Source organism: Passer montanus, unplaced genomic scaffold (genome assembly GCF_014805655.1).
Source record: "Passer montanus isolate IOZ18808 unplaced genomic scaffold, ASM1480565v1 scaffold69, whole genome shotgun sequence".
Classification (NCBI taxonomy): Eukaryota; Metazoa; Chordata; class Aves; order Passeriformes; family Passeridae; genus Passer; species Passer montanus.
In genome coordinates, this window is record NW_024372036.1 from 6,379,560 (window position 1) to 6,402,098 (window position 22,539).

Genomic DNA, 22,539 nt, shown 5'->3' on the forward strand with positions numbered 1-22,539 from the left:
TGCTGGAGCCACCATCCCTGCAGGAGTTCAAGACTGGATGTGGCACTGAGTTCCATGGTGACGCTGGCTGTAGGTTGTACACGGTGGTCCCAGAGGTGGTTTCCAGTGCAGCCCATCCTGCAATGCCGTGCCCACGGCGCTGTGTGCCGGCCGCCATGGCCGCGCCCGCCGCGGGGACCGAGCTGCCCGTGCCCGGTGAGTGCGGCCGCTCCTCGAGGCGCCCGCGGGGAAAGCGCGTCTGCCTGTGCCGGCCCCTGCCCGCCTCACCCCGCGGGTCTCCCCCGGCTGCGGGCCCCGCGTCGGGCCGGTGCCTCGCGGCGTCTGGGGGGAAAGGCGTCCGCCGCCGGAGCTCGGACGGGGCAGCCGCGTCAGCGCGGGGGCAGCGCCGGACGCTCGGGGGCCGGGGGAACTCGGAGCATTAATGGTTAGTTTGTGTCGCGGTTTGGCCCAGGGTGATGTTCCGGCGTTGGCTCGTTGCTGGGATAACAAACGCCTCGTGTACGTCCTGTGGGATTTAATTTACCGAGTTGATGGGGTTCCGTTTCCAAACTGGCGGCAGCGCTGAAGCACGGGATGGGTCAGGCTGGAAGGGACCGCGAGGGTTGTCTGGTCCCTGCTCAAGCAGGGTTATCCCCCGATGCCATGCCCACAGCCCTGTGCCAGGCCTTTCCCCCCTCAGGATATAGCTGATCCTGCGATGCCGTGCCTGCGATGCCGTGCCCACAGCCCTGTGCCAGGCCTTTCCCCCCTCAGGATATAGCTGATCCTGCGATGCCGTGCCTGCGATGCCGTGCCCACAGCCCTGTGCCAGGCCTCTCCCCGTGCCCAGCACAGCCCATCCTGTGGCGATGCCATGCCCACAGCCCTGTGCCAGGCCTCTCCCCGTGCCCAGCACAGCCCATCCTGTGGCGATGCCATGCCCACAGCCCTGTGCCAGGCCTTTCCCGTGCTCAGCACAGCCCATCCTGTGGTGATCCCATGCCCACAGCCCTGTGCCAGGCCTTTCCCGTGCTTTGTCTGGTCCCTGCTCAAGCAGGGTTATCCCCCAGCACATGGCACAGGATTGTGTCCAGACGGTTCTGGGATATGTCCAGTGAGGGAGACTGCACAGAAAAGAATTTCTTTCTCTTGTTCAGGCGGAACTTCCCGAGCATCATTTCTGCCCGTTGCCTCTTGCCCTATTGCTCTGCACCACCGAGCAGAGCCTGGCTGCATCTTCTTGGCACCCCCTGGGTTTAGATTTTTATACACATTAATAAGGTTCCCTCTAAGCCATCTCTTCTCAAGGCTGAACAGGCCCAAATCCCTCAGCCTTTCCTCATAAAGAGATGCTCCAGTCCCCCAAAATCCTTGTTGTCCTCCCCCCCGGACCCGCTTTGTGATCTCCATGTCTCAGTTGTACTGAGGAGCCCAGAACAGCGCACAGGAGTTGTGTCCAGTTGTGAAATGTTGTGGCTTAGTCAAATGAATGAGATACAAAAGGCATTGGAAAATGTATCAGCTTTTTGTATATACTGAAGAAAGAACAGAAAATGTTATCATGTTAACCCTTCTGAGGGGAAAATAAATGAACCAGAGAGCTCTCTACCTGCTGAAGAGACTGCTAAAAAATGTTCAGAAGTCCTTGGCTGTCTGGCTGGTAGATGAAAATTTAAAACAGAGTTTTCAGGTGCCATTTAGCTTGTCTGTAGTTGTAGGTGTGTCTAGGTAAAATAAGGAAAAAACTCAGCCCTTTCTTTAAGAATGCTTGAGTTTGTCTGCACAAAGCTTGTTGAGCAACTGAAAGTGAAAAACACATCTAGTGAGGTAATAAGTGCAATTTATACATGTCTGCTCCATCTGATAGATACAATTACTTCTTTGGAAATAGGGGAAGCTTTTGCATTAAATAATTATTTTAAATGCAAATCAAATATACAGTTTAAGAAAGAACTTTTAGGTTTTGGAGGTGGGGTGCATATTGTTGATGAGATTGTTTTCATTGAAAGTAAATGCACTAAGAGGTTTCAATGTAATTTTCAGAAACAGTCTTCTGTTATTGTGTATATTTCCTAACATGTGTTACATGCTAACAAAATTTACAAGGAAAAGGTTTGGTTTATTCTTGGCTTTAGCACAGCCCATCCTGTGGTGATCCCATGCCCACAGCCCTGTGCCAGGCCTTTCCCCGCCTCGCCCTCAGGGTCCGGCCGGGCCCGGTGCCGCCCCCGCCGGCCGCATGTGTTACATGCTAACAAAATTTACAAGGAAAAGGTTTGGTTTATTCTTGGCTTTAGTTTTGGTGGTTTTTTGTTGTTGTTGGGGTGTTTTTGTTTTTGTTTTGTTTTGTTTGTTTTTTGTGGTTTTTTTTTTGGGGGGGGGTTTGTTGGTTTTTTTATGTTTTATAGCACAGGCTTTGACATTTTAAACTAGGAGGTCTAATAGAGCTTTTATATCTGAGTTGACATTGTCCACAAGAATTTTGACAAATTATTTATCTTGTAAGTTCATTTATTTTTCTGTAGAATTGATATTTTCTGTCAAACCACATGCCTAACCAAAAGCTGAACGCGTAGTTAACATTCTGTAAAGTGTGAAGAAGTGAGAAACCCGGCAGACTACAGCCTGAAGAGCTGCTTGGACTTTATTTTGGGGTGGTTTTGTTTGGATTTTTTAGATCATGGCTTTATCACTGAATGACAGAATGGTTGGGCTTGGAAGAAATCTCTGGAGACCATCTGGTCCAACCCCCTTGGTGAAGCAGGCTCACCCAGAGGAGGTTGCACAGGATTGTGTCCAGGCAGGTTTTGAATCTCTCCAGAGATGGAGACTCCACAGCTTCTCTGGGCAGCCTGTTCCAGTGCTCTGCCACTCACACAGGACAGTTCTTCCTCCTGTTTGGGTGAAATGAGAGTTCTGCCAACTCCTGTTTTGAAGGCTAAGAGAAGAAAGAAGAGAAAGATAAGAAAATAAAATGTGCCACTGAATTGATAGAACATGTCTGTTTCAAAATATGTGAGGCAAAATTTGCTTTCACTAAAATTGACATCTCTTTGTGTTCCAGAGTCAGGTGCTGTTTTCACATTCGGGAAAAGCAAATTTGCAGAAGATATTCCTAGCAAGTTCTGGTTCAAAAATGACAAGCCTGTACTTATATCATGTGGAGATGAACATACAGCTATTATTACAGGTCAGTATTGGAAATGGAGGATATAGAATCAGAATTGTTCAGGTTGGAAGAGACCTTTAAGATTATGAAGTCCAACCATTAACCCAGCACCAAACCATGCCCCACATGCCACATCTATGCATCTTTTAAACACCTCCAGGGATGGTGACTCAGCCACTGCCCGCGGCATCCTGTTCCATGAAGGAATTTTTCCCAGTCTCTGGTCTAAACCTTCCCTGGCACAGCTTGAGGCCATTTCCTCTCATCCTCTTGCTTGTTACCTGGAAGAAGAGGCCAAACCCCCTCTGGCTACAATGTCCTTTTTGGAAGTTGTAGGGTGACAAGGTCTTCTCTGAGCCCCCTTTTCTCCCACAGCTTCCCTGGCAGGACTTGTGCTCCAGACCCTTCTGTGGACACATCCCAGCCCCTCAATGTCTTTCTTGTAGTGAAGCTGACCTGTATCATTAAGTGATGTATTTGGACACCTTTGAAAGTTAGGAATTTTACCTGCATCCTGAGGTAATACGTTAATTGAGGTTGGGGAGAGGAGAGAGGATTGCTTTGTGGGAACTGTTGGATGCCTTTGGAGTTAGTGTGAGGTCACTCAAGGTTTTCACGGGACTTGCCCAAGAACTGTTTGGGGGAAGTTTTTAACGGAATGTATGACAGGATTTGAACTAAACATAACGTAGTTCAGGCTGAATGTTTCTCGTGAATCTGACAATATTTAGTATGTTACATTTATTGTATCATGAAAGTAACAGTAACTGCTGAACACCACAAGTTCAATAGAAGTCTCCTTGAAACAATAAATACAATTTATTGTATTTACAATTTATTATGTCTCTCAAATTAAGTTTGGAATTGCTGTTAACTGTCAGATGAAAATAGCCCTTGAAAGAGCAACTCAATAAAGGATTTCAGAGAATCCTACAAAAATCAGAAATAAATGGAAAAAGTGCTCAAAGAAACTCTGGTATAATAGAGGAAGCATTATTAATGTTTTTTTCTTTTATTTGAAATGGTGGAAACAATACTCATTGAAGAATTTTTTTCATTTTATTTTACATGGAAGGGACTACTCTTCTGTGGATAAGTGTGTGTGATGATTGTACTGACAATCAACTGCTGTCAAATAATAAGACTTTGTTGTTGAAAAAAATATATGTGTATTTTCAGGACTTTAAAAATTGGAATGTAGTTATTGCTCATCAATATCCAATTGGTAATTTCTTATTAAATAATTTGCTGAGGATTTCTTGCAATGTTCACAAGCAACATTGAAGATGCTGAATTTTTAGAAAGAACTATTCCAGGCAAGATAAAAAAGACTATAGATTTCATGGGCTGCAGAACACCCTGAGGTGAAATTACATGATGAATTTTTCAAGCCTAACTTCACGGCAGATGAATTATACATTAATAGTTTATTTTGAACAAAGCTTGGCACTTTTTCTTGGATTGAACCAATAATATTAAATTACCTGTTGCATTAAATTTATCCAGATGTAACCTGGGGCATTTTCCTTTTGCATTTTCTTTTTACATATACTTTTATATGCCCACACCCACTTTGAGATAACACAGTTGTAGTTCTGAGTTTAAACCAGTGAATTTGAATTGCCTCCCAGTTAACCCCAGACAGCAGCAATCCCCAAATTCCCACATCACTGTAATAGTGACCACTTAGATAAAGCTTTTGAAGAAGTCATCTTGCAGAGATTTTCTTGCAGCACCATTGCTGTATAATTTCCCCTTCTCTCCATTATTTTAGTATATGCAGCTTGTTTCAAAAGTGTCTCTGTAGCTTGCCCTAGCTGTTGTAGTGGGCAGGTACATCACCAGGGAGGCTTCTAGATGATCAGATCTTTATTTCCTCAAAGCTTTTGCTCTCAAGGAACTGTAGAAGCATGAGGAAAACACTTCTTTGGTAGCAAAGGTTTTCTGGGTCATTGTAAAAGCAGAAGTGAGAGTAAAGTGTGGATCAACAACAAGCAAAGGCAGAGAAACTGCAAGAGTCATACAAAAAAAGTGCAGAAGGGAAGGAAAAAGCTCTTCTCCCTCATTTGTTCTTCACACCAGTGCATGCCCATGTGCACCTCACATTTCTGCAGTTAGATGGAATTGGATGATACAGCCCTTGGGAATGACCCTGAGCTGCAGTAACACCTGGAATAAATGGTTCAGAAGCTTATGCTGATAATGAGTTTACTGAGAAGGGTACAGACCTTGTGGGAAACCAGGAGCTTCTTCAGCTGAACCTGACCTGGAAGAGATAAAAGGCAAACATCACCAAGGAAGGAAAAGTATCTCAAGCAGGTGTGTGTTAATGCATGCTTCATTTTACTTCAGTCTTTAGTTACAGGTCACAAAATTTCCCCCCTCCTTTTTTTTTTCCACACCTTGAAAGAGGGAGTGGGAGGTATATTTGTAGGGGACAGTAGAATATGAGGTAGATGAAAATATAGAAATATACCAATTTTGCCGTTAACATGGCTCAACAATCATAAATAAAACAATCACCCAAACTGATACAAATAATTCCTTAATGCTGGATTTGGGCAGGAGAGTTGGCTACAACTAGCAACAAATCTTGACTGAATACTAATGAATAAAATGTACAAGAACTGATATTTAGCATTCAAACAAAATATTCAGAACCTTTCAAACTTTCATCTAATCTGGCATCAATATTCCCATATGACTTTTATAAAGACAAGTGTAAAATAAATACAAAACACTCCATCCTTTGACTTTCTAGGTCAGGAGTTAAGAGTCCAACGTGTAGTGGCTGCATGTTGGAATTGATAGGACCAGTGATAGTTACTTGCTGACTTTGAGTTGGCTTGCTGAGCTAGTTGAAGAAAAGTTTTCTTCTCCAGGAAGGAAGTTTAGGGGTGAAATTTGTGTTTCTTTATTCTTTTGCTATCTACCATTGGCATAACCTTGATTAAAATGTCCAAGCAGGAATTTTTTAAGCAGTGGTCTTCTTTAGGCATTTAATGCAGTCATGAGTAACATATATTCCAGTATCAGTTGTAACATGTTTCATAATGGTTCTTGCCTCATTTCTGTATTTTTTGGCCCAAGCATACTGATAGTCCATTCCCGCATCTTCTACAACTGCAGGCTTTGGAAAGCAATTAATTAATCCTCATGGGAGCTGGTGTGAAGAAGTATGAATATGAATACTTTTAAGAATCTCCTTCCAATGCCTGTGCATTAAATTTTGTTTCCTACAAAACTCTTAAACTTAACAGCTATCTTATTGTTTATTTGCCTTGATTAGACTATCCTAGGCAGCTTAACCATATTTAATCAAAGAGACTGATCCTGTTCACAAGGGGGATAGTGCTGATGAATGAAGACACCTTTTCTGAACTCAGAGCCTTGGAGAGAATTGAAGCCCCCAGCACAAGAAGGCAGAAGGAAAGAAAGAAGTATCAATTGTAAAAGTGGGAGTGAAAAGAGGTGCATGTGGAACCACAAGAAGATAGTATACTCATAATTTCAGGTTTTGTAAGGCATTAAGCAATGAACAGAGATGCTGGAAACCCTCCAGGTGTTTTGTCACCAGTTTTCTTCTTCTGCTTAGCAGTAGGTCATCAGAACATGGCACAATATCTTTTGGGAGGATGAGAAAGATTAGTAGACATTTGTGTTGATGTATGTGAGCGAGCAATGTTCTGTGCTGGTTTTGCTTGTGTGATGCCAGATGTCCTAATCATGACTGTGCTTGTTGCTCAATAAAGTTTCTGAAAATACCTTGACTTGTCTAACAAAACTGATGCCACTCCTATTTTCCTGAGATTTATTTGACTTCTATATGAGTTTTAAATCCACTGTTAACATAATTTATTCACTATATAGCTCAAATAAAAATAATTTTAAAAGTAATTGTGGTGCCTTGGCATTTGCTACTCTGTACAAAATACTACCTTTTATGTTTTATTCAGATACAGTTTCTCAGAAGGATCTTGTAGTAAATATTCAAGGCCTGTACATTGCCTCCCCATCTTACTTCTCTCCCACACTCATATAATTTAAAAAGAAATGGGGAGAATATGTAAAACATACCTTTAAACATAGGTGATTAGAGTACTTGGCTGCCTGCTATGACAAAGCATATGGGATTTCAGCTGATATTTCCCAGCTGCCCAATGAATGCCTTTAAAAGCACTTCATGAAACAGAAGTGCACATACTGATGGGGTTGCCAGGAATCACAGTTGTGATAGCAGCTGTTCATGAGAAATGAGGTGGGAGACAATCTTTTACTGAAGGGTCCCACAAAACCTCTGTTGCTACACATGCAAGTGTCTTGTGGCTTCCCTGGTAGCCCTGAACTGCTGTTGGTGAAGCATCTGCTGGTGTACCTGCCAGGGAACACATGCTTGGGAGAAATACTTCAGTTTTGCATCAGGATAAAGGTGGAAACTGCTGTTGGAAGTGTGTTTTCATCACCAAAACAGTCTGAGTAGGCCTTTTCATTATCTCCTGTTGTTTCCCTCCTGCCCAGAGTCACAGTCTTACTTACTCTGCTGGACCTGTCTTGTGGCAGCCATTCCACCTGGCAGGTGGCCACGATCTGGATGATGGCACCAAAGTGGAAGCAAAAAAACCAAGAGCAATCTGAGTTTACGAAATTTTGAAATTTGATCCTTGCCTATTTTTCTGCTGTTGGATTCAGTGCATCTGTGTGACGGCTGGCATATCTCAGTATGCAGTTATGAAAACTGTGCCTTTTGCATGCAAAATTGTATTGTATTTCTTGGCCAGCTTAGATTGAATCACGTCTCTTCCAAAACTCGATTTGCTGTACAGACTGAGAAATGTTGCTTCATTACAGGCATTTGTTTAGGTTCCTCTGTAGTGCCTGTTAATTCTCATTCTCTTTCTAAATTAACTGCTTCCCAGATTTCTTATTTTCTATTATACTCCTAGGAAACCTGAAATTATAAAAGGCTGTCACTCAGTTGTAAAAGAATGTGGAAAAATTCCTCTCATCTATTAAGCTCCTTGACTTACAAAGCAATGCCTGAGAATTTAAAGACTGATATAAAACCGAACAGATTATAGGATGAAAAGCATGACCTTGTTTGAATTTTGCATGGATAAAAGAGAATGTGCTTAAATTGAATTAGGGCAGCTTGGCATCATACTCCCACAAAAGTATTGCTGTCTTAGGAAAGCAGTTGAAAAGTGTAAAGCAAGGATACAAGGAAGCCATACCAATATAGGATAGATGTCATTTGCTGATAAAAATCCTTTCTGTTAAGGTGTGTTTGCTGTCAGCGACAGCTCTGCATGTGTTTGACATGATTACATTATCAAAATTAGGATGGAGATATAAATGCTGTTAGTAGAACACTGTGAGCATGAATTTGACCTCTGTCTTTCTTCCCTTCCAGCTTTCTTGGAAAGACATAATATTGACACATAGTCCCACGTGCCAAGAATTGTAAAATCTAACAATCAGGATTTTAGATACTGGTTACAGTTAAGCACTGGTGTGGTTTTATTTTTTTGAACTATGTGATTATCTTTAAGAAAATGAATGGATATTTTTATTAGAATAGGATTTTTGGGTAATATTTAAAACATTGCAATATCATATTTAAAAGTCTGTAAATCACAATCAGAACTTTCACTGGAACAACCATATTATTTTGGCATTATTATATGGAATTGCAATTATGGATTGTGGTTGTGGTAGTTGTAGATGATGAGGGTGACAAGCTCTATGACCAAATTTCTGTCTAGGATGACAACATTATGATGGAGCCTAATGCACAAAGATCTGCAAACCTTCAGAAGTAAAAAAAGTCGTTATATTTTTTGTAAAAGGGTGGGAGTGTGGGGAAAGGTTGTTGTTTTGTTGTGGGTTTTTTGTATAAATCAGTTTCTATTGTTTTATAAAGATTTATGTTGGAATAAGGGTCTTATTTTCCAGTAGGAACTTTACAGCTTTTCAAGGTGTGATAATTTAAAAAAATTAAATAAATTAGTTCATTTTAAGGTATTGTCAGTGGTCAGTTTTGTCCAATTTTCATCCCAGATGACAAAATTCTCATCTGTTCATATACCATCCTTAGAGAATGCACCGTTTTTTAAGAATTGTAACAGTTCATTGTTTGCAATGGTCAAACATGCAAGTCCTATGACGCATCATAGGAATTTCTGAAAGGTGATTCTAGCATTGTCGCTGTTGAACAGTTGTAACCTAATGTCTGAATTTAGGTTTACAAAACTCTCTGACTGCATGGTGGGTTTATATATTCTGTCTTTATATGCAAAATAACAAATTAATACAGTATAGTGTTAAATTGATACAGTATATTGTTTGTGAAAATTTATCAGAAACTATGTTTGATAGAAGTGCACATTTGTAAATCAATTTAAGAGAAGACATTTAACAGTAAAAGAAATATCCCACCCTAAACAAACAAATAAACCAAATATTACAAATCTGTACTTGTATTTATCAAATAGCTCCATTATTCATTTGTAAATTTGGAGTAAAAGATGTGGGTGCTCAGTTTGATGTGCTGTTATTTTATAAGGGGGCTTATAGATACTGGGGTTTCTGAACTGCAGGGTCTGCCCAAAGTACATCTTGTTTTCTGAAGAGCACTTCATCTGTGCTGTAATTGAAGATGAGAATGTTTCTTCTTCTGGCTTTCTTACTTAAACAATGCAATTACTTTTTTTGAACTGTAAAATCACAAGGATATTAAATATTGTTTACACTCATGTACTGAATTGCCTAAACTTAAACCTTAGATTAGACATGAAGTGATAAGTTCATTGTGAGTGAATGACCATCTTGTCTCCAATGAGGTGTTCAAACTCTTGTATGGATTCTGTCTGTGATTTTTTTCAGGGAAAGGTAAACTGTACATGTTTGGCAGTAACGACTGGGGCCAGTTAGGACTAGGATCAAAGAACACTGTCAGCAAACCAACCTGTGTAAAAGGTTTGTGTGATTTTTCTTTTTTTCTTTTCTTTCGTCTTTTTGAAAGGAGACCTTTGTGAAAAGGTACTTCATAGGATGCAATTCCAAAATAACTGATTCTTTATTTTTCTTCATCACAAGTGCACATTAGTGCACAAGATTGTGAAGGTAGCTCTAAAGGATCCCTTACTGATTTTCCATTACTTTAGATTCTGAGTCCTTTTGCATCTGAGGATTACTTAGGATACATAGAATCCTGTCATTTTTGAGGGCTCTGACTTTATGTAGTACTTGCCTATTCTCTCAAACCACATCTTCATTTTTTACTGCAGACAATAATCAGATGCTTGGTCTCTGCATGGTCTGTGCTTTAGAAGCCATAGTTCCAGCAGCATTGTGCAACCTCTGTGTCACTATTTTCTTAGCAACTTTGTAAATGAAAAAAATCTATCAGAAACTTTTCACAAGTACTGCTACATTTTTAACAAGTATAAGAAATGCCCCAGGGGACATAAATGTTAATACATTTTTATGAGGCAGTAAAATAAATTCCTGTATTCTTTCATGTGATGGAAAATATGTTTTCATTGCACTGTGATCTTTTTGATCTTTCCTAGCTGTTTTTATCTTGTCAAACAAAGCTGAGTCAATACTTTTCCTTATCCCTTTACTTATGTCAAGTCAGATCTATCCCATTAACACATTTCTTTTCACTATTAGATGTTTATCTTCACTCTTTCTGCCAGCAGATCGATCTCTTAGCTTATTGTTAAAAACAAATTATCCTGCTTGTTCAAACTCTGTTCTTCCTAATTTAGTTTATTCTACTGTCCTTTATTTGCTCCTGCCTCCATCTCTCTTCAGACTGAGAATACAGCAACTCTCAGGTACACATCTTCTGTCAGCCTAGTGAGAGATTGAGTCCTACCTTGGCTTAAGTAGATTTGGTTTCAAGTTTTGGGTTTGCTGTTGAATTGCAATGGAGAATAAAAGATGAAGAGAAGATGACAGCAATTCAAAGCAGACCTGGCATCCACTGAAAAAAATCACAAGGGCGGTGTCTTTTTTCTCTTGGCAGTGGACAGCAGGAGGAACTCTGGAGCTTTTCTCTCTAGCCTTTGGTCATCACTTGGCTTTGGGAATGAAGTTGCAAGGACACTTTTCAGTTTCTGCTTGGAGCCAAATGCTTATGTCTGCATGTTTTCCTTAAAAAAAAAAAGTTCTGGGATTTGGTTAGAGATTAATGACATTGATTATGAAAAATCCCCATCTACATTGTAAATATAGCATGTCTCATAACATATAATTGGTTAGCCTAAGTGGGAGGAAGTTTAGGGAGCACAGGATTCTGAAGAGCTGATTAAGATCATCTCTGAAGTTGAAGAGTGTTGGGATATAAAGATTGTAGGAAGAAACCAGCATTGGAAATGCTATTGATCCAGCCTGATGGTAGTGGTAAGAGTCAGGAACTTGAATTTGGACAAATTAAATTTCTGTCTGTGTGACAGAGCAGGGGCAGTTCGCGCTTAAGTTGATGGGTTTGTTTGGTGACTTGGTAGAAGGCACCTTAATCTGGATGTTAAAGAGCTGATGAAAGTTGATCTGCAAGGGCTGGAAAAGGGTTTGTGAAAGGGATGATTGTTGTTGGCTTTGTTATGGACTAGTGCAGTGGAAAAGCAATTAAAGATTTATTATGTAAAAATAATCCTGTTTTAGAGCATTGTATAGGGTACAGGAACATGACTGAGAGAAGATAATTTGTTGACAATGAGCAGTAACTGGAGCAAGGATGGAAAAGTCAGGGAGACATTTTTTCTCTCTATTTCTGAAATGGAGTATGCTTGTCATAAGAGAAGAGGGGCCTTTGTATTCTCTCTTTCCCACCAAAATAACTCCTGACTCCCCTCACATACATTCCTAGTCTTTCAAAGAGACCAGACTGCAAAGAAGTGCATGCCATGGCACTCTCATTGGTGCTAACTCAGCTGAAATTGAGACAGGATGACACATGCAAAAAATGTAGGCACTGGTCCAGGTGGGGCTGCCCTTGGCAATTGAGATCAGTGATCAGGAAATGATCAGAACAGAGCAGAAAAGGGATGTGAGCACAACAACGGGAGGCAGGGATGGTGAGACAAAGGAACAGGATGGTTTCAAAGATTTACAATAGTGGGAAAAGTCTAAGGGAGAAGTAACAATAGCACTGTTAATGAAAACTGGAGACAGCTTAAATCATTAATTGTATCCTGCAACTTAATATATTCTTTGAGGCATATCCCATAAATGGCAAATTCCAGGGACTGTGGCACTGGGGTGAAGTAACCATCATCAAGTTAACTTGAGTGTTTTAAGTTTTTAAGGTTTGACCTATTTTCTTATCTTGGGGGAATACTGATTTGATAAGTCATGTGCTAGATTGAAATGTGCAATGAATTTTGTAATAATTCTGTTCATAAAAATGTGAAAAGAAGAAATCAGAGCTCCCTCTAGAGCATAGAACACTTTATTGTTGAACAAGCTATCAGCTTGTTTATAACTTTCTCTCCTGTTTGGTTTTAATTCTTAGCTTTAAAACCAGAAAAACCAAAACTTGCTGTTTGTGGAAGAAACCACACTTTAGTTTACACAGGTATGTAACCTCTATTTCATACATATTCAAGATTCATTTCTTCCTTTGCTTTCATGCAAAATTACATTAGGAACCTCAGAAGTATTGAAGAAGGAAAAAAAAATGAAAATGGTCTTCTAAAAGTCAGGGGTTTGATTTCTTAGAATTCAGAAATTTTTAGAATTTTTAAATTTATTCTGAGCAAATGCATTTATAAACTAATGTTAGATGGTAGTTTTCTAGTAATAGGCATATAGAAAAATTTCTTGCTGGCATTTGAGGTGTGGTTAACAAATATGAATATTTCCTTTAAGCCCTGTAAAGATATATTGTTATTTTTATATACATCTGTACTCAAATTTATCTTTGATAAATAATATTTATTAATGTGAAGTTATAAATTTGCATAAATATAATAGAACTGAATGTTTTCAAGTCTTCAAATTTTCCTGCATTTTTGGCTACAAAACATAGTCTGCTATTTCAATGACAAATTGCTTTATTAAGCTTATATAAATAAACTGTAAATTTAAACTTAAAAATAAATTTGTAGAGTCAGAGTATACAGAGAATTTATGAAGGTTCTTGTCATACTTCTACAATTTATATAATGGAAAAGCCATCTCTGTGATTGCAATCCTTTAGCTTTCAGTAATGTTGTAAAGAGAGTTGTTTGGTTATTAGGAGGTTTATATACATGGAGACCCTGAATACTGTAAATAAGATTGTTAGAATAAAATAGAACATATTAATAACAATGGAGTGTGCAAGTCTGCACAGGGTAAATATTAGTCACCTTTGGTGTACACACTGGAGAGATAATTTGTGGCCATTATATCTCAGTTTATTTATCACGTTTCTGTCTGGGTTTCTGTTAATAATAGGATGTATCTGTTTCTGCATAGATGAGCACTTTAGATGTGAAACATACTAAAATTAAAAGTATAAATCTTAAAGTTCTCTAAAGTTGAAGATATCTGTCATCTGCATTAAATTCAAGATTCAAAAAAAAAAAATCTGGCTAATTAAATTGGAAGTTATTTAAATATTAAAATAAGTAAAATATCTCTAATAAAAAAACTAAGTAGAGATATATGTTATTCCCAGTACTCAAAACTATCAAGTTATTAATTTCTTCAATTTACATACTAATACAGCTTCAGTTTTTTGTGTGTGTGACATCATGCACCCTTTTCCTCCCACTCTATCTTAAAATATACATTATTTCTGGAAGAAGCTGCTTCTGGTTGCCAGGGCTACTGGTAGTCATTTTCTCAGAGCTCTTGCAGAACTTCTAATCACATTTATTTTTACATCAGTCTCCAGAATAATGGGAAATGCAGTAAGGTCTTTAGGAAGTTCTGCTCTAAGTATGCACAGGAAAACCTTGCTAGGTACAACAGAACTGCTAATTTCAGCAGGAGGGTGTTTCAGGGCAATAGACCCTAATGTTTTTGTGGTGTTTTTCCATTGAAAATTAAATTACCTCTTCTGGTTTCTTTCTTTCTATGTATTACCTGTGCCCTTCTGTATGCAGAAAAAGGAAATGTCTATGCTGCTGGAGGTAACAGTGAAGGTCAGTTGGGATTAGGTGACACAGAGGAAAGGACCACATTTCATTTAATTAGCTTTTTCACCAACCAGCACAAGATCAAGCAACTATCAGCTGGATCATACACCTCAGCAGCAGTAACTGGTGAGAACAACTGCTAATAAAATCTATTTATGTGTGCCCAGCCTGGTTCCAGGAAGACACTTAATCCAGCATTCTGTCTGTATATGTGGGTGCATTTTCTATCCTCACTGTTTTCTTTCCTGGATAGCCACAGTAATTTTTTTTTTCACAGTCAATTGCCTACTTTAACAATTTGGTGTCTCATTAACTTCTTAGAGTTTTTGTGAACGTTTAGTAGAAATGCTTACAGAGGAGGAATGGTATGAATACTCTCGAAATGGAAAAAAAACCCCTTCAGTTTATTTCCAGGGAAAGCAGCTACAAAACATGAATCCTATGAAAACTAAGCACCTCTAATTCCACCTGTTACTGCAGCTATTGCAGTCCATTGGTTCTGCACAGGCTGTACAGCTGTGTCATTCCTTACTAATTCTAGGAGAGGCTGAGCCTCTCACTTGTTTCTCAGGTGGCAGAATTATACCAATTGCACATCACAACATGCTGAAATCCACACAGTTATAATACTTCCTGTCACAAAGTGGATGGGTGTTCCTTTGTTACCCTATAATGCAATTTTTCATGTCTTGCTGTAAAGCAGTTTTTTCTGTAGCTGTTTAGGGTAAGTTATTGAGGCTGTAATTTCAGAACTTGAGAGAGATGCTAGCCTTTGTTTGTTTGTTTGTTTATGCCAATTGCTGACACTCTCCTGAGACTTCTAGATTCTTACTACAACTTTTAGTTATTTTAGCTCCTAACACCACCTCAGTAGCACTGTAGGTGGTATTTTTTTATTCACAACTTATTTCCCAACAATAAGAAATATGCATAGAGAAGACTTTATCTCTTCTAGAAGAATCTACAGACTTTTCATGTTGCTCACTGACTTTTTTTTTTTCTGTTTTACTGTTGCCATTGATCTTTTTTTCAATAGAAGCTGGTCTTAATAAACCTGGAACATCTTCTGTTGTAGTTTAAGGAGAGCAAAATTAAGCTGGTCAATATAACCACCTGTGAGGAGAACTGAAAGATAAGGCATGAATAAGTGGAATGCCTACCAAAGTCAGAAAAATAAGTTTGGAAGAATGAGAAAGGGGTGACTTAGACCTAGGAATGAGAAGATGCCTTAAATTCCCTGTAATATTTTCATACTGACCTCTGGCAACTGAATTGTCTCGCTCACTCTCTTCCTCTTTCTGAAGGAAAGTTTTTTTACACAGTATTTTTTCTGTTGGTATTTATGGCCTAACATTGGTTATGTGTAAGTGTTCTGGGTCACTTTGGAAAAGCTTAAGGAAAACCCTCTTATTTCCAACTCCTTTTTGCATTGGGCTAAATTATCATTTATATCTTTGAGATCATGACATTCAGTAGTATCATAGAGTTTCTGAAGTACTCTTCAATAAATAGATTAACTTTTTATTAGTTTTTGTTTTAAATCTATTAACTATCTGTGTCTTCATTTCAGAGGATGGGCAGCTCTTTGTGTGGGGTGATAATTCAGAAGGGCAGATTGGCCTGGCCAGTGAAGCCTCTGTCAGTGTCCCATGCAAAGTGGATATTGGAAAACCTGTTTCCTTTGTATCCTGTGGATATTACCATTCTGCCTTGATTACAGGTAAAAGAATAGGAATAGAGGTTAGTGGAGACAAGACAGTGGTTTTCAAATAGTTATTTGAAACTTGATACCCTATAATTGTTAAAAACTGTCATGGGACAGAAAGCCTCCTATGTAGTTTTGTATCACACAGAGAAAAAATTGCAATTGATTTTCTGCATTTGCACATTGTCATGTGAAAGTATATTAGAAAGAATGAAATATCTTATCACAGTTTGTTTTAATTAGGGTTATTGCATATATTGTGGATTAAAACTATGGTTTCAAAAAGCCAACTTTTTTTTAATTTTTATGATCAAATAATAAACGTTATCTTCTCTAGAAATACCAATATTGAACTGAGATGCTGTTATGAGAAAAAATTAATCTTGTTAGAAGTAAAAGATTGTTGTCCAAGTTTGTTTTTCTGTCTTAAAATTTAAGTTTTGAAGTCAGTTAAACTGGCAGTACGTGATATGAGGAGAAGCAATGCTGTAGTGAGCTGTTGTCTGATCTCCAAACCAAACCACCTCCCTAATGCTTTCCACCTGTCTCTTCCCAACTCTCCATTGGTTTCCAAAGTGATGATTCCACTCATCTTTTAATAATGCCAGTATGGATGAATTATCAGCCAGTATTGATGGCATTATGTATGAGCAGCCATGAATTCCTCTCAGCCATATAGATTTACATTATTAAACTTTACTGTTTGGTCCCCTTAGAGTAATTAAAGATTTCAAAGGATCGATAGTTTTGATTGTAAAGCTTTTAATGGGTACCCAGGAGCTATTCCATCAGATACCTTTCCCAGATTACATGATAAATGTTACTTTTCCACATACAATATCTTTATTGCTCTCTGAGAACATGCTGTTAACAGAATGAGAGCTTGCAACGATGGACAAATATTAATTAGGTGTTAGGCAGGTAGTGTGCAACTTTTTATTACAAATGCTTTATTACAGTAAATGAATTAAGTGCTTGGGACTGATCAGGACCTCAGCACCTGTTAGGAACAATACAGTTTCCTGGACTCAGAACAAATGGGGGGGAAAAAAAAGATACCTGCTTCAAGGATGTGTGCCTTTGAGCCAAGAGCTGAAGGTCCAGGAGTGCAGCAGGATGTCACAATTCTTATTAGTAGAAGGATTGAGGACAAACATCTGAGAGTAAAGAGAGAACAATGTGTGCCAAGTGCCGGAAGGAAGTGGAAACTTTTGATGGAAGGGGAAAAGAAAAAAAGGCTTAGGCTTGTACCTAGTTAAGAAAAATGGAGCTTCTTAAAATATTGATAGGTAGAATAAACTGGTTATCACCTGTGAAAATGAGGAGTTGGTGAACCTATTTCTGCTTAAACAGGCCTGAGTATGAGATGGAAAATCTTAATTTTTAGCCATAATATCTGCAAATCCTGCATGAATTCAGTCTGTGTCATTGAAGCTACTGACATACACATGGCCTTCTTTGTGGTGAAAGCATAAAATTTTTTATTACTTTCCTTGGGCCCCTTGCCATCAGTTTTATTTGACTGATACTTCAGCTACCATAAAAATTTAATATTGGGCATCCAAGTACTTTTGCAGAATCGATTTTCTGTTGCACTGCTGTCAGTGTGTATCTACACAGTGTTTAAAAATTAGCTTTATGCATTTTTTATGAGTATACCATAGTCACAGGATGTGTTACTTACCAGTTACTAGAATACTGTAGAATTACCACATTTTGATTTTTAGACATCAAACAATACACTAATAGTGTAACATACTTGCAGGATTTAAAACTTGGAAGATGCTGTCAGACTGAAGTGATGAGCATGGCACCATATGGCTCCCTTTCTTAATATGTTTATGTTTGACATAAGGTGTGTGCTGGCTGAAAAACCTGTTGGGAACACAGGCATATCTGGGTTAAAACTAAAAGGTGGCTCATGAGGACACTAGAAAACATAGTGTGGACACAGAGTGCCCTCTCCAGGGCAGGACGTTCATTAATAAGAGAGTATTGAATAAAAAGGTTTTGAAGTATGGATTCCAGTTTTGTTTTTTTTTTTTCCTTTTAAAATGAAGTTGTTTTTTTCTTTTTGACATTGCTGGGTTTTAGATGTTTTTAGTAGACTTTTAACTTTAAGGTATGAAGACAGGAGCAATGCCTCTTATAGTTCCAAAAAGATTATGTCACCCTTCTTCCTTCTGCTTTCTAGAAGGCTTTCTTTGCAGACAATTTAACTGCTGAACGTGTCACTTGTATTCTGCCATGTACATGTGGACTCCACTGATGCCAAAGTGGCTGCAAAATAGAAGAACAGAACAAATCCTGAATATTGTAAATAAAAAACCCACTTCTGAAATTTAGACTAGGCACGTGTACAGGCAATGGCTAATTCAATTCCACATGCAAATTAAGAACTAGTCTGATTACTCAGTTCATATTTGGAAGATGATTGTTTGCTCCCTTTCTCTCTCCTTTGCATTTGTCAAAGAGGTCCAGTGAAAAGAAGCTCTTAGTCTGTAGCTTCCAGCTCTCTTTAGGATTTGTTCACAGTGTGTTTCCTTTCTTCCCTTTTAGCAGGCTTTGGACATTCTGTCCCAGTATCAGGGTTATGTCTCAAGCAAATCAACAGAGAAATAAACTGCTGGGAGAGTGTAGCAACAATTTTGAGCACTTATACAGATCTTTAATTTCCTTTGATCACACACTCAGGAGGGGACAATTTTTCAGGAAGCATTAAGCTTGGCAAGCATGTACAGCTCATTTGTCCACTGCAGGAGATGGAGAGCAGGAAAAGCTGATACATCTCACCACTGCTCTGGCTTCCACAGCAGAATTAGATGTGTGGAGAAAAAAAGGAATTGAATATATTAGACCCCTTCTTGTGTTTCCCCTGCCTGAATTGTAACTGTAATCAAAGTCAAGATAGATTCTTATTGAGAAGATACTTTCATAAAGAGTTTTGCAGGTTCCTTGAATTCTTTTTTAAAATATATTTTGTCATTATTTTTAAGGACTGGTTTAAGAATAATTCATCCCACAAACACTTCCCTGCTCTGAATTTCAGTGTTTAAGACAGTTTTAAGCAATTTAGTCTTAATAAATATTTATTTTCTTTTTTGTCTTCATTTATTCAAGAAATCTTAGAGTTATCCAATTCTTTTGTCCACTCATTTTTGTCCCTCATTTGCCATGAGCCAGGTCTCTTATCTATGCACTCAAATGCACATTTAACTTTGGGGGACATTTTCCATTCACTTGTCCGTTTTCTTGATATGCTGCTGTGATTTTAAGTTTAGTGATACAGAAAATCACATTAGGGAAAGTTCAAAATGTGAGAGTGTGACTCATATGAGAGGAACAAATTAAATAACCAGGTTTTGTTGTGAACAGAGTGTCCTTAAAATTCAGGTGTACTCCACACAGTACATCATGTCCTCAGCATGCAGATGTACTGCACTCTAAATTTATCTGGGTTTGACTGGGTTCTGTTCATGCTTGATTGCTATTTTTCATAGTTTTTAGACCACTATTTGCCTAAAAGGGATGTGTAATATATTCAAAAATTGCTTTGGTAAAAGGTTTTATCTTTGTTAGCTGGATTATTAAGTGGAAAAAATGTAATAAACTTGATGAGTTTGGGAGGCTTGGCCATTTGAATCTCTAATCCTCTTAATTAGATAGTGATTGGATTAATTTTTTCAGTGCAATAGTGTTTAAGAACTGCTGGTGTCTTCAAAGAGAAACTGCATAAGTAGTTATCTCCCAAGTGCTTTTGGGTTTTTTTTAAACTTGTTTTTAGAAATATATGTCTGATCTAAGAGTACTGAAAAAATACTTACCTTCCAAAACATACAGGATTCTTTTTGTTGCCTTTTTTTTTTCTTTCCACTTAGAATGCTTAAAATATCTTTTTGTCAGCAGAATGCTTTGGTTACAGAGAACCTCACATTGCAGTTGATTTTTATCTTTTTAATTGGGCTACTGTTTTAGAATAGAAAATTGATGCTGATGCCAATAACAGCAAAGTATCAGCCTGTTCAGAGTACTTCTGCGCATAGTTATAAGAACAAAATCAGAATTAAAACAGGAAATCAAACTGAACAGAGAAGCCTAAACATGGTTTGTAGGTTTAAAATTTAATGAAATTTACTTTTTTTGCAGCTAAGGTAAATTTGCTGGTTCTTAAGAAGCACAGACAGATTGAAACAACTGCAAAAAATTCTTAGAAAAGAGGTGTAGAAGAATGTAAGGGAGCCTTGAGAAGATGAGGCTGGAGGGGATCTCATCCCTGTCTGTCAGGGAGGACTCAGGGGATGGACCAGGCTCTGCTCCGTGGTGGCCAGAAATGGGACAGGAGGAATGGGCAGGAACTGATGGCCAGGAAGTCCCACCTGGACATGAGGAAGAAATTCTTCACTGTGCAGTGACTGAGGACTGGGACAGACACCCACAGAGAGTGTGGAGCCTCCCTCACTGGAGACATTCCAGAAATGTCACACAATCCTGTGCCATGTGCTCAGGGATGACCCTGCTTGAGCAGGTTGATTTTCCATCAAAATTCCACACAAAATTATTTTCTGTTTCAGTTCAGATTCTTATAAGCAGTTCTTCATTTGACTTAGATGCTGATTACAGAGAGAATTACCACCTCTCAGAAGCAGGATGTATATGGTTTTGTTTTTCCTGTGGCTACATTCTTTGCAGGCTAAATATTGTGATTCGGAATTTGCAGGGGACTCAAATCTAGCACCTTTGTGTCCCATCAAAGCAGAGTGAGGGTGAAGGGCTTGGAACACAAGCCCAGTGAGGAACGACTGAGGGAGCTGGGGGTGCTCAGCCTGCAGAAAAGGAGGCTCAGGGGTGACCTTATCACCATCTACAACTCCTGAAATGTGGCTGTGGTCTGGTGGAGTTGGTCTCTTTCTCCAGGCTGCACTGACAGAACCAGAGGACACAGTCTTGAGCTGTGCCAAGGGAAATATAGGTTGGATATTAGGAAAAAGTTTTTTACAGAAAGAGTGATAAAGTACTGGAATTGTCTGCCCAGGAGGTGGTGGAGTCACCATCCCTGGATGTATTTAAATAAAGACTGGATGTGGCACTTGGTGCCATGGTTTAGTTGAGGAGTTGAGGCTGGGATGGACTCGATCTTGAAGGCCTCTTCCAATGTAGTGATTCTGTGAATTCTGTGCTTTTCACAGCTGCTTGGGCATTATACAAATATGTTCAGCTATCCTGTAATGTTCATACACTTTTCTGTCTGTACAGTTTGTGTCTGCAGCAGTCTTCAACCCATTCTTGCTCCTGAGTATGTGCTAGAAACCATACTCTGTTCTGCATTTTCACAGGAGATGGTGAGCTCTATACGTTTGGAGAATCTGTGAATGGGAAACTGGGATTATTCCCTGAACAGCTGAAGAACAATAGAGTCCCACAGCCTGTACTGGGAATTATGGAAAAGGTTAATAAGGTTGCTTGTGGTGGAGAACACACCGTGGTGCTGACAGGTATGCAATTTCACTGGCTTTTCTTACAGCCCTGTAATTTAAACTCCATCAACTCAAAAGAATTTACATCCCACTGAAATGCTGGATGCTGATCCTAACTGGAAGGCCATTGTACACCAAGGATGTAGCAATTCATACACCACCCAGTTAAGGCAGGCCTGTGCTGCACTGCCCATGTCCCTTGGCTACAGGATGAACTTGGCCAGGTGATTTTAACAGAGGGGCATCCCAGCAGCTCCTGGTTGACACCACTTGCCTGTTCTTGCTTTATCTGAAACTTCATCAGCAAGTTCCAATGTGAATGTCCTTTTTATTCAGTATAAAATACTGAATTTATCAGTATAAATGATGTATAGAGTGGTTTTGGATGTGAGAAGATCCTGTAAGAGCTCAAACTGAGGTAACCTTCCATGGATAGTATCTGCTCAGCATGCTGGGATCTTTTTCAATCCCACACAGCTCAGGACTCCCAGCCTCTGAATGGACAGAAGGTTATTGATTCTTTTTTTTCTTTATAGTTTTAGCTCCAATAAATATCATTTTAAGAGAACTTTACATAGTCTGAGTGCGTTTCTTACTGGAATTGTAATAAGCCAGCACCACCTGGTGCAACACAGATGATTGATGTTTCTTTCCTCTAAGGAGCTTGAAATTGTTATTGCAGTGAGAGGGAAATTCTAGAGGAAAGCTTCCATTCTGTAGTAAATTTAAATGCTCTTGAATATTTAGGAAGGTATGTAGGAAGTCACTTTTACAGTAGCTTCACTCTCTACTGCATGCCTGAATGGATTAAATATCTCTTATTGTGATACAGAATTTGCTTGTGCCTTTAAGCAGAATCTTCAGCATAAATATTAAACCAGTACAGACATATACATTTGACATATTGTGCAGGTTTGGAAATCAGCAAATACAAATGTTACATATTAATTCACAGGGCCATATATATAGCACTTGGAAAATGCTGTGTATTACTGAACTGTTAAATAGTTATGTGCAGTGGTGACTTAGCTTTTCCAAGGCATACATGGAAAGCAGTGCCAGCCATTTATTTCCACAAAT

At 38.9% G+C, this 22,539-nt stretch overlaps 1 protein-coding gene across 1 annotated transcript in view; it reads left to right on the forward strand.

The window, feature by feature from the left end:
• The first annotated feature begins 140 nt into the window (after positions 1–140).
• Positions 141–22,539, forward strand: part of RPGR (retinitis pigmentosa GTPase regulator) — a 39,707-nt gene continuing 17,308 nt past the window's right edge. Inside the window, 7 exon segments of the mRNA XM_039729386.1 lie at positions 141–195; positions 3,044–3,169; positions 10,031–10,123; positions 12,669–12,731; positions 14,248–14,406; positions 15,851–16,000; positions 21,319–21,477. Coding sequence (XP_039585320.1) covers positions 156–195; positions 3,044–3,169; positions 10,031–10,123; positions 12,669–12,731; positions 14,248–14,406; positions 15,851–16,000; positions 21,319–21,477 — 790 coding nt within the window. The 5' untranslated portion in view covers positions 141–155.